General features: G+C 39.6%; 1 protein-coding gene across 1 annotated transcript in view; it reads left to right on the top strand.

Moving 5' to 3' along the window:
* The window catches only part of STAG1 (STAG1 cohesin complex component), a 119,661-nt gene that overhangs the window by 49,026 nt on the left and 53,594 nt on the right, over positions 1–17,041 (top strand). The window contains exons 3-5 of the mRNA XM_035132395.2: positions 1,407–1,509; positions 14,667–14,831; positions 15,792–15,888. Coding sequence (XP_034988286.1) covers positions 1,407–1,509; positions 14,667–14,831; positions 15,792–15,888 — 365 coding nt within the window. The remainder of the gene's footprint in view (positions 1–1,406; positions 1,510–14,666; positions 14,832–15,791; positions 15,889–17,041) is intronic.

The following is a 17,041-nucleotide window of genomic DNA, read 5'->3' as shown; positions in this document are numbered from 1 at the left end:
TAACCTTTGGATGGTAATATGTTTTCCTCAAAAAGCATTTTATTAAAAAAATCCAATTTAAATCAAAAAAATCGATTTAAATCAAAAAATCCGATTTAAATCAAAAAAATCCGATTTTTTTGATTTTTTTAAAAAAATCATTGATTTTTATCCACCCTGGCGGTACCTATTTATCTACTTGCACTTTGACGTGCTTTCAAACTGCTAGGTTGGCAGGAGCTGGGACCGAGCAACAGGAGCTCACCCCGTCACAGGGATTTGAACCGCTGACCTTCTGATTGGCAAGCCCACAGCGCCACCCACGTCCCATGACAGTCAGAGTAGGCAGTACTGTACTGTAAGAATAAATAGTCTGACCTGCTAAATCTGTGCTAACATTTGATATGTGAACAAATCCCTTGAAGGGCTTTCTTCAATCTACTGAAACAGCATGTAACAAGATCCCTGGAATCTCTGTGGCCCTCCAGGTGATAAACTAAAGCGCCCATCATCCTTGGGACCTGTTCTGTAGGGTAACATGTTGATAGACATTTTTAACCTGGGCTTAAATTATGTCCAGGCCTGAAATTCAAAGTAGTTTGCTTATGTGCCCATCAGAACTGGGCATATACCGGTAGCAAAATTTTGGTGCCTGAGTCAGGGTGTAGGCTGTTTTTTCCTCTTGCTCTGGGCCTTTTCACCATTTTCAGTTTTGTTACTTTTAGTTGTTGGTTGCTGTCATTTGGAGGTTCTTAAACCAATTATTTGCTCTGGGCAAGAACTGAACTGTCTCATCACTTCTGTAGAATCCTAATGTTGTCAGCTGTAAAATGAGACAACTACTAATTTTACTGCGTATGCTATTTGTGAAAGTTTTTTATCGGAGAATAAGAGGAAGATACAGTGGGAGTTATATACGAGGCATAGGGAGCAGCATGGTAGAAGGCAGAAGTGGGAGAATGTAGCCAAAGCAGTAGTATCCTGATGATTCGTATGGAAACTTCATTTGTTTTAGGTGAACATACCATGTTCCTACAATGCTATTAAGAAGAATATTGATTTCGATTTCAGTAGTGTTTTTTTAAATGTTGAATTTTTTTAAGTAAGAGGAAAATGTTTAAAGATTTATAAATATTTATCATGCCTTACCTGTCTATTATCCCAGTCAATTTCCACCCCATATTCCAAGCATTTTAATGTCATGAACACAGAACTGATCCAGTTGCCTGCTGCATCCTCCACACTCCTTCCTGTTAGTAGTCATCCTGTGAGCTGAGAGCTGCACTTGCTTGACAACATGCATTTTGGGACCATCTTTACTAGCCCCTTAGTTTTGTTTAAAAAGTAGAGTTGGGTCCAAATATTTACTCAGTTATGCATTAATAATTTGTTTACTAATTTTATTTTTAACTGACATTTTCCTTCAGGGATTCTACAAATGAAACTACTGCACATTCAGATGCTGGTAGTGAACTGGAAGAAACTGAACTGAAGGGGAAAAGAAAACGCGGTCGTCCTGGCAGACCTCCAGTATGCCACATTTTTTCTTTGAATACCTGTTTTAAGACTGTTATTGCATTGCATTTTCTTAATTTCCACATTTATATATTAATCTGTATGAAACCTTGCCATGTAATTGGTAAACAAGTAGTATTGGATGCTTTAGTGCAGCAGAAAGCCAGCTTGTAAGAGAAGTTAACCTTTCATATTCTGTTTTGTGTCACATAAATATTACTTTAAGTATTGAAGCAGGTTTGATATGCAGAATGTTTGCAAAATATATATTTTTTTCAAAATATTATGTTTGCAAAATATAATAAGACTGTTTTCTGAAAATTGCAAGAAAATATTTTGCTTTTGCTGGGTGAATTGTTTAAGAAGGTTGTTAAAAACAGGGTGGCATACTAGCATCTTGCAAGTGGATTTCTGCTTATGCTTATGTTCCTCTCCTCCACTCTGCAGTCTCTTGCATGCCCCCAAAATCTGCTCTAGAGCAGGGGGCTGTCAGGCAGAGAGGGAATGCAGGAGGCTACGTGGAAAGGAGAGGCCGAAGAAATTGCATTTCACAAGTGGAAATCTGTTGCACAGTTAGTTGGGTATCATTGGATGTCACCTACAGGATAATTCATGTTGCTTAATTATTATAATAAACCTGTTATGGAAGATTTGGTTTCTCAATTGTGCAGGAATGCTAGAAAATGGTTCTTAGTTAAATGATCTCTAGAGCATCATTAAATCAGCAATGTAGATAAACCTTTACTCTCATGAATCCTAGCCTGCTCTTGCTACTTTCAGTCTTTGCCACTCTTTTAGGTTCTTATAAATTTCCTCATGTTTTCTCACCCTCTCTCTTCTTCAACACCATTTCTTCCTGAGCATTTTTCTGGCACATGGTGTCTTATTGCAAGCTTTGCATGCTCCTAAAAGCCAGATTTGTAGTAGTGTGATGTTGAATTTCACCTTCTGTGTCTCCTATGTACAGCTTTGGGTATTCAGTAGTCCATTTCAAGATTAAATACTCATTTCAAATTAACAAATTAGTGTGTATGGTAGTGTGCCTACCTTTGTAGTATGGAAAATGGCATTTATTGGTTTTAGGGGTGGAACAGAGAAGCTTTAATTGACTGTCAGTGAAGAATGCAACCCCTTTAAAGACAGTTTGTGTCATGGAATAGCTGATTTATTTTGAAATGCAATTTGCGATTGGGACTTGTTTATTGCACTAGAATCTTTAGAGGCTAATTTACATTTTTTGGCATTGAATATTACAGACTGTGTAATGTGCTAAGTTTTTAATGTTGCAAGCATTTACCTTTCTTTGAATTCTATATGCACTACAAGCTCACACACAAGTTATGGTTGCTCTCAGCTTCCTGATACATGTGTGTCCAGTGTACATAATGACTTTTTTTTTTAAAAAAAGTCATGTAGTTACTTCAAACATATATGCTGTGATTTCCTTATTTGGTCTTGCTGGAATTGCAATTAATACAGCCAAAATTGAGTGCTTCTAAGTCCCAAAGGTCTCATCTGGAGACCTTCAACATGTGCTGAAGTCTGGTTCTGCCCCTCCCCCGGTTAATTGTAATAATGTAGTCTGAATTATAAAAGTGTTATTCAAAATGCCTACTCCTTGTCAAGGGAAAGAACAAAGTTTGCTTGTTAGCAGAAGGGAAAACAGATACCGTATATTCCGGCGTATAAGACGACTGGGCGTATTAGACGACCCTCAACTTTTTTCAGTTAAAATATAGAGTTTGGGATATACTTGCCGTATAAGAAATACGACCCGGCGTATAAGACGACCCCTGACTTTTGAGAAGATTTTCCTGGGTTAAAAAGTAGTCTTATATGCAGCAATATATAGTACTTCTTTCATTTGTATTTAAATTAGTAGCTGATCAGGAGTCAGCTAAGTTTTACATGACCTAGAGCAGGCATCCCCAAACTGCGTCCCTCCAGATGTTTTGGTCTACAACTCCCATGATCCCTAGCTAGCAGGACCAATAGTCAGGGAAGATGGGAATTGTAGTCCAAAACATCTGGAGGGCCAAAGTTTGGGGATGCCCAACCTAGAGTCTGCCCTACATATGAATAGATGCAATTAGTGCAAGATCCCAACAGTCTCAAAGTATCTCTTGCAAAGAAATATCGGTATACAGTTCAACTTGAGACAACAGTTTTCTATAATGGTGGTATTAAACTGGCTTAGAAGTATAAGTTTGTGTAAGAACAATCCAGGCCTCTGGAAGATGACCCTCTTGTTTAGTTATCACTGCTAAAGTATGACACTCAACACTCTGAAGAAGCTTACTGTGCATGTTTTAAAGACTTTCCTAAAGAGCAGACTTTGGTGGCTAGTTGTTTATAATTATTGGTTCAACCCATTTGCATTATGTCTTGATGTTATCATTTTATTGTTTACACAATATTGCACACAGCGCAGGGAGAGTTCTGGTGCAATTAGTGCCAATAATAAATGTCATTTAAGAAATCAGCTCAGTGCTTAAATCTTACTTGATTTAAGAGACATGACGTGTGTGTTTCCAATTAAAATACACTCAGTGTTTGGTAATAAAAGTTGGAGATGAGAAATAAAGTAATTTCAGTTGCTAGCGCTCATGCATGCGCTGTTAGCTTTCAGGAAACATTGAGGTAATATAAAATAATGCAACTTCCCCCATTTGCAACACATGTATTATGCAACATGTATGTTCTTTTAGTGAATACAGGAGTTGGATTTGGCAATGTTTGACAAAAATAGAAACAGAAAACCTGGTTACCGCTGGAAATTCTCAGTCTCTACTGCCAGTAATGGTTAAACAAGGATGGAAGAGATGCCATACAGACCTTTAGAAAGACTCTGGGGGCTTATTTGTTTCAAGAAGCTTATACATAATGTATTTTTTGCTACATTGTTTTGTAAAATAGATTACTTTGGTAAATTGGTTTTTATATTCTGGGGTGGGAGGGTGTTACTGCTGACTAATTTAGTTTGTGTATGTGTAGAAATTTTTGTATTAATACTTCGTACTCCTGTTGCATTTCTAAGTTTTCATTATGTAATTTGCCTTGAGAGAGCTTTGCTTGGAAAGACAGCCTATAAATATTCAAAAGAAATCAATAAAATAATACAGCAGTCCCACATTTTCAGATATGTGTTCCTGGCAAACATCCCATAAAGGCTTTTGCCAGATCACACCCTCCCAGTTTCAACTTCTAATTTGGAGAGCCTCACCTCACCCTCCCAAACAAAAATGTGTATGAATGATTCAGAGACTAAAATGAGTAAAATGGGAGAATTTAATTCTCTCATGAAAGCATGTAATAAGGCAAGTGATACTGTATCAAGACTTTGAATTCTCCTTTGCGTAACAGAAATCTTGAATATCTACCATTGGTCAGCCTTTAAGCCTTTTGGGAGGAAGCATCATCTTAGTGATAGAGCATATCCTTTTCATGCAAAGGTTGCAAGTTCAATCCCTAGTGCCTCCAGTTAGCAATGAGATACTAGGTGATTGGAAGAGCTTATTTGAACTTAAAAATCAGCTGCAAAGGTTTATAAGGTTTGGTTTATAAGGGAGGAGAATTCAAAATCCGCTAGGTGATACCTTTATTAGGGCTAACCAAAATGCCACAAAAGTGTGGAAAGCATTAAAAAAGAATATTAAAAAAGAACTTTTACGAATGATAAAAACTTATAAAATACCTAAAATATTCTGTATTTATACATGCCCAGACACCATTTGTTAATTCGATTGAGCTCTAGCAGTGAAAGCAGGATCTGTGGTAAAGCCCAGAGTTGAATTAAATTGGTAAGGAGCGGGAGACAGTGTCTATTTTCAAAGAAATGCCCGTATTTCTTTCTTTCTTTTTTGAGGGAAAATGCATTTTGTTGTCGCTGTTTCTTATTAAACATAAAACTGAACTTAATAAACTTATTAAATTATTAATAGTTCTTATTAAGCTAAGCCAGTGGTTTTCAACCAGTATGCCATGGCACCCTGGGGTGCCTTGAATGATGGTCAGGGGTGCCGCAGGTAAAACTGGCCTCTGTCCCTCTTTCTTTCCTTCCTTCCCTCCCTCCTCTGATGCCCTCTTGCGTCTTTGCCTCCCAAAGGCTTACACAGCTGTTTATTGCAGCAGCCCTGGCTATAAGCTCTGCATTTGAATGGTGCCTCTGGGAGGCATCTCCCTTTGGGGCAGGGGGGCACAGCTCAGAGACCAGGGACGGCAGCAGCTGACCAGAGGACTCCCAAGGAGAGGGGAGAGGATAAGAGGCGGAGGGACCCCTCCACAAGGGAGGTTGTTCAAACAAGGGGTGACATAACTGGGCTCCTAAGCCCCACAGGGGGGCCGCAGAAAGAATATAGTTAGTTAAGGGATCCATGAACTCAAAAAGGTTGAAAAACCTCTGAGCTAAGCCATAGTTCAGCAGTGCATGGTGGGGAGCTGCCATGAGCTGCTAAGATCTTTCCCCCTTTCATCCTTCTGCATAGCTCAGAGGAAGACTTCTGCCAGGTTTAGTCTCTCTTTCAAAGAAACTTGGCTTAGTGTTATTTATGAACTTAGAATCCTGGTTTATAACCCAAAATGGTGAGTTGCTAAACGAGCCAACCCGAAACCATGAGTTATTATTGGTTTATTTAGCTAATCATTGTAAACCAGTATTCCTGGTTTGTACTTGATGCTGAACCAATATTCTTTGAAAGTGAAACTAAACTCAGCAGAAGCCCTCTCCCCAACTGTGTGGAAAAAGGAGGGAGTGAGGAGTGCACTGTGGAAGCTCATCTATGCAGCAGTAAACTATGGTTTAGCATTGCATGTGGCCTATGTGGAAAGGTGACAGTGGTGTAAGAACTCTAATAAAAATGTCAACATGATACCTTTCCTCTTTTGCAAGTGAGGAGGAAATAATTCTTCCAACAAGGCAGAAATAAAATCCCAATTCTTCCCACTTCTTAAAAAAAATCCTGTAATCCCACAATTCTTGGTCTTCACTTGTGATTTTTTTTAAGTTTCTGAATTAATTTAGGTGCTAAGTGGCTCCTCTGATCATAAAATTTTGAAAGACACATATATTTATAGCAAACCTTCCTCACATTACTAAGGGCCTCCAAAGTTTAGAAACCGATTTTCAGGAGATACAGGTTACTGTTGGAAAGCCCAGTTCCATAAACATAAATTGGTTCCGTTCACAGAAAGGTACCTAAGTTAGGATTCAAGCCATTTTTAAAATTAAAAATTATTTACAAAAATCTAAACATGTAAGGGAAGGTGGGCTAGTAAAATGTTTTAAGTTAACAATATTGCTGATTTACTTGCAAGGCTGATTGTGATACTGCTGTCAGTGGGTTATATAAGGGACAAACATTGTATATAATTTTGCCTAGATATTCCCCCCCCCCAATGTTGGTGAGTGCAGTTGCCCATCAGGAAAGCCCAGAGGTCAGTGGGAAGATTAAAGAAGAGGAGCAAGTTGGTAACTGCTTTGCATAATAGTGAGAATTATGTCGGAAGAGGGATGAAGAAGCTGAATAGGCTATAGTACCCAGCAGATGGAGTAAAGGAACAGGCAACACCTGGAACTCTAGGATCTGATTTGTGACACCATTGTAGGAGATGGCACCATTTTGCTGTGCTGCCTATAGAGCCAGAATGACACATGAAGGGCTTCAGTAGCTGATGTGTATTATTGATGTACACTGAGTGGAAACTTGCAATTCAACAACCAGCAGGGAAACAGCTTCTTCACACTGTGAGCTTTCAAATAGGAAAATATGCAGTCCAAAATGCTTCTTTGAGACTTTCAGAGGGAAGAGGCAAAGAAGTAATACATTTACTTACTTCACATGAATCTTTTACAAGTTAGCTGGGAACAAATCTTTTGTATTGGAAATCTTGTCCATACTGATAACAAGAAATTTCCTGAATTAATATTGGGGTGAAGATGGCAATGAGTAAGACTACTTGTCTTTGAACTCCGTGGCCTGTTCAGGTTCTCGTTTTTATTTTGCATAGTCAATTGATTCAACAGTGTTAATTGCAGCATAGAAGCAAGGAGCCCATCTGTTTTACTTTTACATGGGATTAAAAATCATGTATTGTAATTGGATGGAATATTGTTTATTGGAAGGCTAGTTATGTATTCTTAAATTTACAGTTTTTCATCAGCTGGCTTAGTTTTTTCTGAATTGTTGGTCTCGGAGTGACAAGGCAGAGCAAAGTTTGAGATTTTTTGCAAGTGTTGTGAATGGATTGGAAGTAACAAGGCTTAAAGTGAAGAATAGCAAGCAGAATGAGTCGGGGGCTCAAAGAAATGGAGGCAGGGATATTGATGGAAGACAGAACTCATAAGAGGTCTGAGTTGGATATTTGTCACTCATGAGCTAGAGTAACTGAAAACAATGTATCTTAATGAAAAATTGCTCAGTAACTTTGATAACTCTTCCCGCGTTTATTATATGCATGTGCTTTAAACTGCAGTTTAAATAAACACACTCTTTAATAGAGCATAAGGAAGGAAATTATGTATAGAATATATGTAACTATCCTGCTGTATTTTGTTATGCTGAAATGTAGTCTTCGCATACTTGATATATATACTTGCAATTGTAAGTGATATCAGATACTTAGACCAAACACTCTACTGCCACCACTCTGTGAGAGGCTTTCATCAGATAAATAATATCCAAGGGAATATCCTTTTCTGGGTTTCAGTCAGCATGGAATTGGATTGGGTAGAAATACAAAAGGGAGGAAGAATAAAAATATTTCAAACTGAAACAAAAAAAGTAATGTTCAAACTGAAAAGAAGCATGACAAAAATAACTATACCGTTTATAACAAAGAATACATTTGATCTTGGAATCTATGCTATACCCAGGGTATAAGGAATGGCAGGAACATAAAATGTTATCTGCTGATAGATTGTATATGCATGCTGGCATGTTTGCACACAGTATTGCTTTATGGCTTTAAAAAAATGAAGGCATATACATTATACAGGGTGAGTCTTTTTAAAAGAGGCCCTGTGGAACACGTGTACTCTTTAGCCACAGGTCCTCTTTTAAAGGACTCACCCTGTATATGAATATTGCAATAAAATGGTGGAAATGGTCAAGAAATAAGCTCGTGTTTAGAGCAATATATATTCAAACCTGAAACCCCAAACTTGTCCACAATTAGGTCATGGATGAGGAAGATCTTATTCATAGCCAACCTGGCATTCAAAATCAGCAGCTGCAGACCCAAGGGCTAGCTGATAGGACAGCCACAGTTCCCTAGGTTGGAGTGGGGGATGGTACAACTGCTTGTGCTGTGTGCCCCTTGCTGGGCCTTTTTTAAAGAATTCAAATTTGTTAAAATTGACCACATCCACTTTTATACCTTAGGCCCACCTCTACACCTCAGCCACACAGCAACTTTGACATGCAGCGCCCCCCCCCCCGAGACTTGACCTTTAAAAAGGTTAGCCACCCCAAGGTAGAGTCAGTATCAGGCCTGCTAATCTGTATTGCTTTTATTGTGTATTTTGTGTTTTTATCTTGTATTTTTATGTTGTAAACCGCCCTGAAACCTACAGATGAAAAGCGGTATACAAATTTAATAAGTAAATAATAAATCGAGTCACTCTGTGAAAGGCAGTATAAATATAAGGTGTATTGCAAGGGTGTGAAACCTACTGCCTGCTTACAGGATTAGGCCAACCATGCCTCCCAGCCAAATCACACCTACCTGCAATTAAAAGCATGAAAGTGGCTTGGCAGGCGTCTCTGATCAGCTGATCAATGGTGCTTGAAAAACCCCAAGTGCATCATGTTCCAGGTACCTGACTATTAGTTGATTGACAATGATTTGGAAGTGCTGCTCAATGGGCTTTTGCAATATTCCTTTGGATACCACTTAGAAGTTTCATACAGTGTTATGCAAGTTTTTAAAATACATGAATGTTCCGGGTTTCCCCCGCCCCCCCCCAAAAAAAATTAATTTTATAACAACAATTACAACAACCAAAATGACACACTACAACAAAAAACAATACAACAAACAAATGAATGTTCTGTTTTTTAAAGCAGTATTTTTTTTCCTCTTCAAAGGAAGCAGTTTGTATTCAAAGCCCTTCCCCAGCACTTAGAATATAAAATGCTGTCTCTATAGAGGGGAAAATATTCCACTTTTAGGAGCATTTCTCACTCTGCAGAGACTTCTAAGAGCCTGTCCCTAACTCACAATAAGCTGATTGTCAGTTAATGGGAGTCTCTTTGAAGGCATGCTCCCAGGGCTAATAAACTGCTTGGCACTGAAAGCATGTCTTCAAAGAAAGTTGTTTTAAACAACAGCTAGTTAATCAGCAGTTATGTTAACCTTCTTTGAGCTTTGACAAGTGTCAGTTACATGAGTATAACATCAGGTGATCAACAGGTGTGTAATCCTGCCCACCTCTAGAAGTTAGCCTGTGGGAGATGGGAGTGGCTACCTACACAGTAGAGTCACAAGTTGTGCAGACCTTGCCTATATTTTGGCACCACTTGCCTTGCTCCTTAAAGTCAGCTGTTAACCAATTATGATAGAAATAATGGCACAAAAAGTAGAATTTGTCTTTGATAAATTTGGGATTTCACAGATTGTGCTTGACTGGCTCAGGACTGAAGTACACATGTATGTGCATCACTTGATTATGATAACTGCCAGCTGCTGAATGGATAGTAGATTATACAGCCCAGTTTCATTGAAGTTAATGGTTTTTGAGGAGGTGTAAAAGTTCTTCCTCATGTTATCTGTGGGTCCATTCACACATGCAAGGCATCACTTAGTGCATGGGTCACCAATCTTTTTACACCAGTGGGCACATTTTGGTTTTTTAGAGAGTGCTGTGAATGCTAGTCATAAAATGGCTGCCATGGGAGGCATGGCATAAAATCAGAGAGAATACTGTCATAGTGAAGCTTCTCATGTGATTGTATTTCCATACTGGAAAAGACAAGCTGTTGAATTTCTGCCTGTCGTACAGCTACTAAAGGCACACAAACCCTATTTTCCCCCAATGACAAGCCTCAGCCAAAGTCTAGGTGGCCATTCTGTACCCACTTACCTGGGAGTAAGCTCCATTAAACACAAATAGATGTCTGAGTAGACATGTATCATATTGTACTGTAGGTTAATTATACTGTACAATGAATTCTTAATAACTGCCTAGTCTTTAGCTGCTGCACAACAGGAGCCTAAGCTGCTTTGCAGAACTTTTGTATTTTGCATTTGTGTGTGTTTGTCTTGTGTAGTAATATTTGCATAAAATAACTTCCAGGAACTACCTAATCTCAAACAAATCCACCACAGAAAAGATGCACTCTGGTTGCTTCGGGCAGAAGTACTACTACAGAGTTTTCAAGAACTAAAATATGACAGTAGCCGGGGGGGGGGGGGAGAGAGAGAGAGAGAGAGAGAGAGAGAGAGAGAGAGAGAGAGAGAGAGAGAGAGAGAGAGAGGGAGAGTAGCAGTAAGAAACGGCAGTTCTTTGAACCCCAGGGATTCTTATTGCCTGGTGTCCGAACAACTCACTTATCAATTACAGGTTTGACCTACTGACAAGTAGAAGCAGCCAGATTGGCTCATTTCACATAAATTGCTTAGATAGGGTACCTGCATGCTTTGCTTCATAGCTTTAATTTTTAGGAGGGCGAGACACCTTCTTTAAAAAACAGTTGAACCCCAAAAGTTCAGTGTCTTGGGTCTCTGCCAATGAAGGCATTTACAGGCACCATGGCATCTATGGGCACTGTACCTGATGACTCCAATTTAATGTTTCAATCATCAATCTTTTAAATTTCATTGCTCTTGCTGTGCTAGGCATCATGCAGATTAGAAATCAAAGCAGGCAAGTCCTACCAATATTTCATATTACAACAAAATAAGATGACAAGATGGGGGATGGGAAGGGGAAAAGAAAATTTAAAGTATCATCAACATAAACAGAAAATTATCACATTTGTCAGACAGCAACAAAGTGCTGATTTCCATGTATTAGAAATGCTGTCAACAGCAGAAAGCCCAAGAACAAGCTTGTGAGTAGGGAGGGAGGGAAGAGCAGGAATAGAGAGGAGTTGGAGCATGTAATGGTTAAGAAGTAAAGATTCAATCTATGTTAAGTGCAGGATTGAATAGGCAGCCAATGTGAGGTATAGGAAAGAGGAGAGAGAATATCATTGCAAGACCTGGGAAAGGTTGGCAATGCTCCAGAATTAACAAATCAAAGGCTGAAGGTGAGAAACTGGAAAACTTGCCCCAAATACAAGAATCAATGTGTGAAATTAAGCCTGACCTGGAGTTTGGCAGTATTCTTAGGAGAAAGAACTGAATAAATCTTAGAAACATTATAAGGAAACAAGAAGATTTAGCACTAGAATGGATCTGACCAGGAAAAGAGGAAAACTAGGAGGTGAAGAGAAACATTGCCAATATATTTAGAAAGTGAGACATTAGAATTAGGTGAAATAAATAGTAATTCTGTCAGTAGTCTATTGCTCAAGTTCATACAGAATGGCCAGGCTATGATTTGGCTGTCAAAAACCTTGATGTCAGCTTGCAGGCTCTTTCCCTCCTTCTGAAGTCGATTTGCAAAATATAGTTTGTCAGCTTCGATCTCTTGTGACATCCAAATTACCAAATCATGCTTATGGCTATTACTCTGCCTACAGAAGTGCCACACAGATGAAAATCAAAATCAGACAGACTAGATCTAACACATGCTTTGGCAAAATATCACAGGAAACTGAGTAAAATACAGGGGTAAGAACTTGAGGTAACTTGAGAAGATTTGGTAAGAGTGAGAGAAAAAGTTAACTGAATGAAACTAATTTTACTGCCAAAATAATAATTGAAAATGGGGGAGAGTGAAGGGGAAATGGGAGATAGAAGTGTCTGAAGCAGGGAATTAAAAGCATATACTTTGGAGAAAAAGCAGAAGCATAAACTCTAGAAGAAAAAAATAGATTTCTTTTTCTTTTTACTTGTGTTGTTTTGTATTTTTTCTTTTTTGTATTCTCTTTTGTTTGAGAAAATCTTTAATAAATATATTTTAAAAATAATAGATTGCTCAATGAGAGCAAGTGTAGAAAGAAAATCAGCATAGGAAAGAGAGGTCTATGGGTTTTGTTTTTTGCTCAAAGAATCTTTGAAGCAATGCTAGAATATACTATTTGTTGTATTGATTATAACATGGGTCGGCAAACTAAGGCCCACGGGCCAGATCAGGCCCAATTGCCTTCAGAATCCTGCCCGCGGACAGTCCGGGAATCGCCACGTGGATCGCCAGCACACATGTTCTTTCCCTCTCCCCCCTCTCACATCGCAGTGGTGACGGCGCTCCTCCCTCCCAGCTGTTAGGATCTCCTACTCTCGAGTAGGACCCTGGTAGAGACACATGCCCAACTGGCATGTTCCCTCCCTCCTGTTCAATCGTTCAGGAGCTTCGAAGCTTTCTCCAGCCTGAACATCACAGCAACTGATGCCAACTGACATGAGCACACTTGCGGATCTGCAGAGTTTGCACGGTTGCATAGCAGACCTCAGCAACTCAGCATTTGGCTAATCTATTTTATTTACATATAAACACACACGGAGCACTGCAACATGGCTCCCTCCCTCTCTAGCATCAGGCAGCAAAGAGAGAAAGAACAAAGGACAATAGTCCCACTTCAGGAAACACAGTAACACAAACATCCTGTTTCCACCAGGTACGACTCTGTGGAATGAAAACATGCTCCATCATGTGATAGACAACAATGCCATGAATGCAAACACGGGGAATGAATCTCTAACACTGGTTTCTCCCCGCCCAGCCTAGAGGAGGAAGGGGGCTGGGCTTTGTTGGTGCCAGCAGCAGCAGTGCTCGAGCAGCCGCCATTTTAAGCAGCCCCTCTCTGGAGCTCTTTTGTGCGCCGCTCATCGTCCCTCCACCGCCAGCCCCTGCCACTTGCAAGACACAGATAAACAGCCACCAGGGCTCGTGGTGCTCTTGCATCATCATCCCCCCCCCAAATATAGTCCAGCCCCCCACAAGGTCTGGGGGACATTTTTAAACTTTGTGATCATGGGCAAATTTATATTGCCCCTTTACAAAGTACTTCAAGGTTAGTGGAAATGTTGAACTAGGAGAGCTATCTACTGTGTGGCATTCCATTCATTCATTCATACATACTTTCTGTGTATAAGGCTAGTTTCAACCCCTAAAAAATAATGTCAAAAATTGGGGGGGCGTCTTATACTCTGGGCCATCTCCCCCCATTTTCTTAAATCTGAGTCCCCCAAAATAGGGGGCATCTTATAGACGGAAAAATATGGTATATCCATCCAGGTTTTTTAAGGGAGCGACCAACCAGAGTTGTTGAGCTTTCTGCAAAATAGCTTCTTTTCTTCGCTGTGCTGCCTGCAGCCTCTGGTGCGCAGCCGCATGCTACAGAGGTGCCGGAACTCAGGTCCAGTGAGTTCCAGCTGGATAGAAGCCCTGCATCTATCCATCCACCCTGATCTTAGATGAGCAAAGCTGCTTATGGAAATAAATAATAATAATACATATATATGTGTGTGTGTGTGTTTAAATTTAATGGCTTTGATCCAGAGCTAAGCATGTCAAAGGATTGGCAGAAACAGACTTTCCTTGTCCTGCTTCTCGCCACCAGAACTTCCTCCCAAGACCTAGAACTAAAGAATGGGGAACCCTGTTATTCTTTGGTGAGGAGGGCTGGAGAGGAATGGGGATTTCTCAAAAATTAGGAGGCAATGCTTTGTGTGAGAAGCTGTCTCACCAAGGATCCCTGGCATACTCACCCCATTCTGTAAGGCCCTCTGACCCTTGAAAGAAGCATTTTTTGGAGATTGAGGGGCTAGCGGCAGGAGGAAAAGTCAAGTTCTGTCAGCTGCGTTTGGCATGTTTATCTCTGGATCCAGCCCTGTGAACTTAAAGTAAGCAATTGGTGCATCATGTTTTGCTAATTTCTTGAGATTTTTTTCTTTAAAATAAAAAGCCATGTAGAAGTGAAATGAATAATCAAGATGCATATTTAAAATGCACTGTTTTTCTTGCTGATAATTCAAAACTCTGAACTCTCAGTAATACAACTGTAAGTATAAGGAACTGAATGATATAAAGGCATCAAGGTTCTTTCTCCTGCTCTTCTGTTTCCCAGTCTGCCAATAAGAAGCCTCGAAAGACTCCAGCAGAAAAATTCCGTTCTGAAACTGGAATAAGAGGAACAGGTCGAGGAAGAGCTAATGGTCACCCACAGCAAAATGGAGAAGGGGAACCTGTCACTTTGTTTGAGGTGGTGAAGTTGGGCAAAAGTGCTATGCAGGTAAAATTAATGGTGCCTGTTGCAGGCTCTGTTAAATTTTAAAACTAGGTTTAGAACATTTCCAGAAAGGTGTTCTGGTAGTTGGCACCACAAAGTACTTGAAGGAACAGCTGGGTAAATTCCCAGTAAGGAAACATATTGACCAAGTACAACTATTGTGACTTTATGCCAAAGGGTGGGTGGGGTTATCTTGATTATATGGGAATATGGAATCTCAATTACTGGTAGTAATGCGTTTTAAAGGTATTCTTAAGAAATTATTCCTTTATAAACCAGTTATAAACCAGTATTTGTAACTTACTATTGTTTTCTATTGAGTCCCTCCAAGTATGTATTTATATCTTAAATAAATAACAAATTCTGTGATTATTGGCATTCACTGCAGTTCTTAAATAATTATTTCAAGCAATTAAAAAAAAACAAAAATTTGATTGTGAAGGACTTTTATGTATTCCAAACCAAATTAAAATGTACCGTGGGGTAGTAAACTGCCCCCCAACAAGTCCATGTTATCTAAGTCTATTTCCTTAGATTAGTTTTGTTTGAACAACCCCGTGGGAATTTTAAAAGAATCCCAATACAGTGGTACCTCGAGTTACAAACGCTTCAGGTTACAAACTCCGCTAACCTGGAAGAGTTACCTTGAGTTGAGAACTTTGCCCCAGGATGAGAACGGAAATTGTGTGCCAACGGCAAAGTGGCAGCAAGAGGCCTCCTTAGCAAAAGCACGCCTCTAGTTAAGAATGGACCTCCGGAACGAATTAAGTTCGTAACTAGAGGTACCACTGTACATTCTATTAGCTGGCACAAAAAGCACCCCAAACACAGGAATTAGTATGAAATGTCAGGGAATACTTTTTGTCTCGGCCGTTTTTTTTATAATTGTATGAGAAAAAAGCAACTTGAAATGGTAAAAGTTCTGATATGAATATCTGAATATACCTTCTCTTTTATTGACAGTCTGTAGTGGATGACTGGATTGAATCATATAAACAAGATAGGGACATAGCACTTCTGGATTTAATCAACTTCTTCATCCAGTGTTCCGGATGCCGAGGTACAAATAAGTGATAAGAGTTTTATAAAACTGTTCTAAATCAGTATAACTCATCATCCAGTGTGTTTCTTGAATGGGGAATATAATATGTGGTGTGTTACCTAAAACCTGGATAGATAACTTGTATATTATTTATTCATGTGTTTTCCTGTATGAACACATCTATATAGAGAATAGTAATAAAGAAGCAAGATTTTTGAAAGATTAATCAAGCTTAGGTATTAACGCTTAGGTACCTGGTAAAGATATAAGAGCTTTATTTAACTAGAATTGAACTGCCATATTTCGTATGCCATTCTTTTTCCATAATTAGGAAACTTGTTCTTCAAAGTTAAAGAACTAATGTATTTTAAAGAGCCTGGAAAAGAATATGGAATGAAGTATTTTCATATTTGTGGTTATGCAGCCAAAGTTACACCACCACTGCGCAAGAGAATTATTAGCAGATTAGTGGCAACCCAGAGATTGTCAAATGCTTAAAAAAACAAAAAACCCTTTAGTAAAACCCAACAACAGGGGTAATAATAACAATAATAATGTCCTTTAAGAGGTCAATGACACAGAATCTTGTGGGACGTTTTGGTGGGAAGGGGGAATGGAGCGCCTGGAAAGAAAGGAAAAAGTGACACACTATATATACAAATTTGTAGGCATTGCGCGTGCGGAGATCACAACCTTTCTCCGTAACTGCTGAACCGTAATGTAACAAATTTGGCCACAACGTTCCATGCCCATCAGGGAGGGATCTGGCATAAATTTCCCCCCAAAAAAACACACCTTTCACACCTAAAATAATGATTAAACACAAAAAGTGGCACCCAAATTAGACGTCACCACCAAAAGCTCTGAAGACTCCAGCAGCATCCAGTAGAAAGGCAGATCGCACGCTGCTGCCTCCAAAGCTGCGCCGCCAGATGACATCACAAAATTCCACAGCAACCAACTGAAAACAGTCCTTTTGCATCAACAAGGCCCAGCTTTTTCAATAGGCCATAGCATTGCCAAGCAGGGGAAACTGAGTAGGCCGCACCACAGGCAAAAACAAACAGAATAGGGCCTTTCACAATGGGGGGGGGCACAGGGATGAGGCACAGCAAAGGGAGGGGAGAAACACATAGCCATGGGGGGGAGGACCCTGAGTCAGCCAAAGCAG

This window comes from Zootoca vivipara, chromosome 5 (genome assembly GCF_963506605.1).
Source record: "Zootoca vivipara chromosome 5, rZooViv1.1, whole genome shotgun sequence".
NCBI classification, from domain to species: Eukaryota; Metazoa; Chordata; class Lepidosauria; order Squamata; family Lacertidae; genus Zootoca; species Zootoca vivipara.
This window is presented reverse-complemented; position numbering and strand designations above follow the sequence as displayed.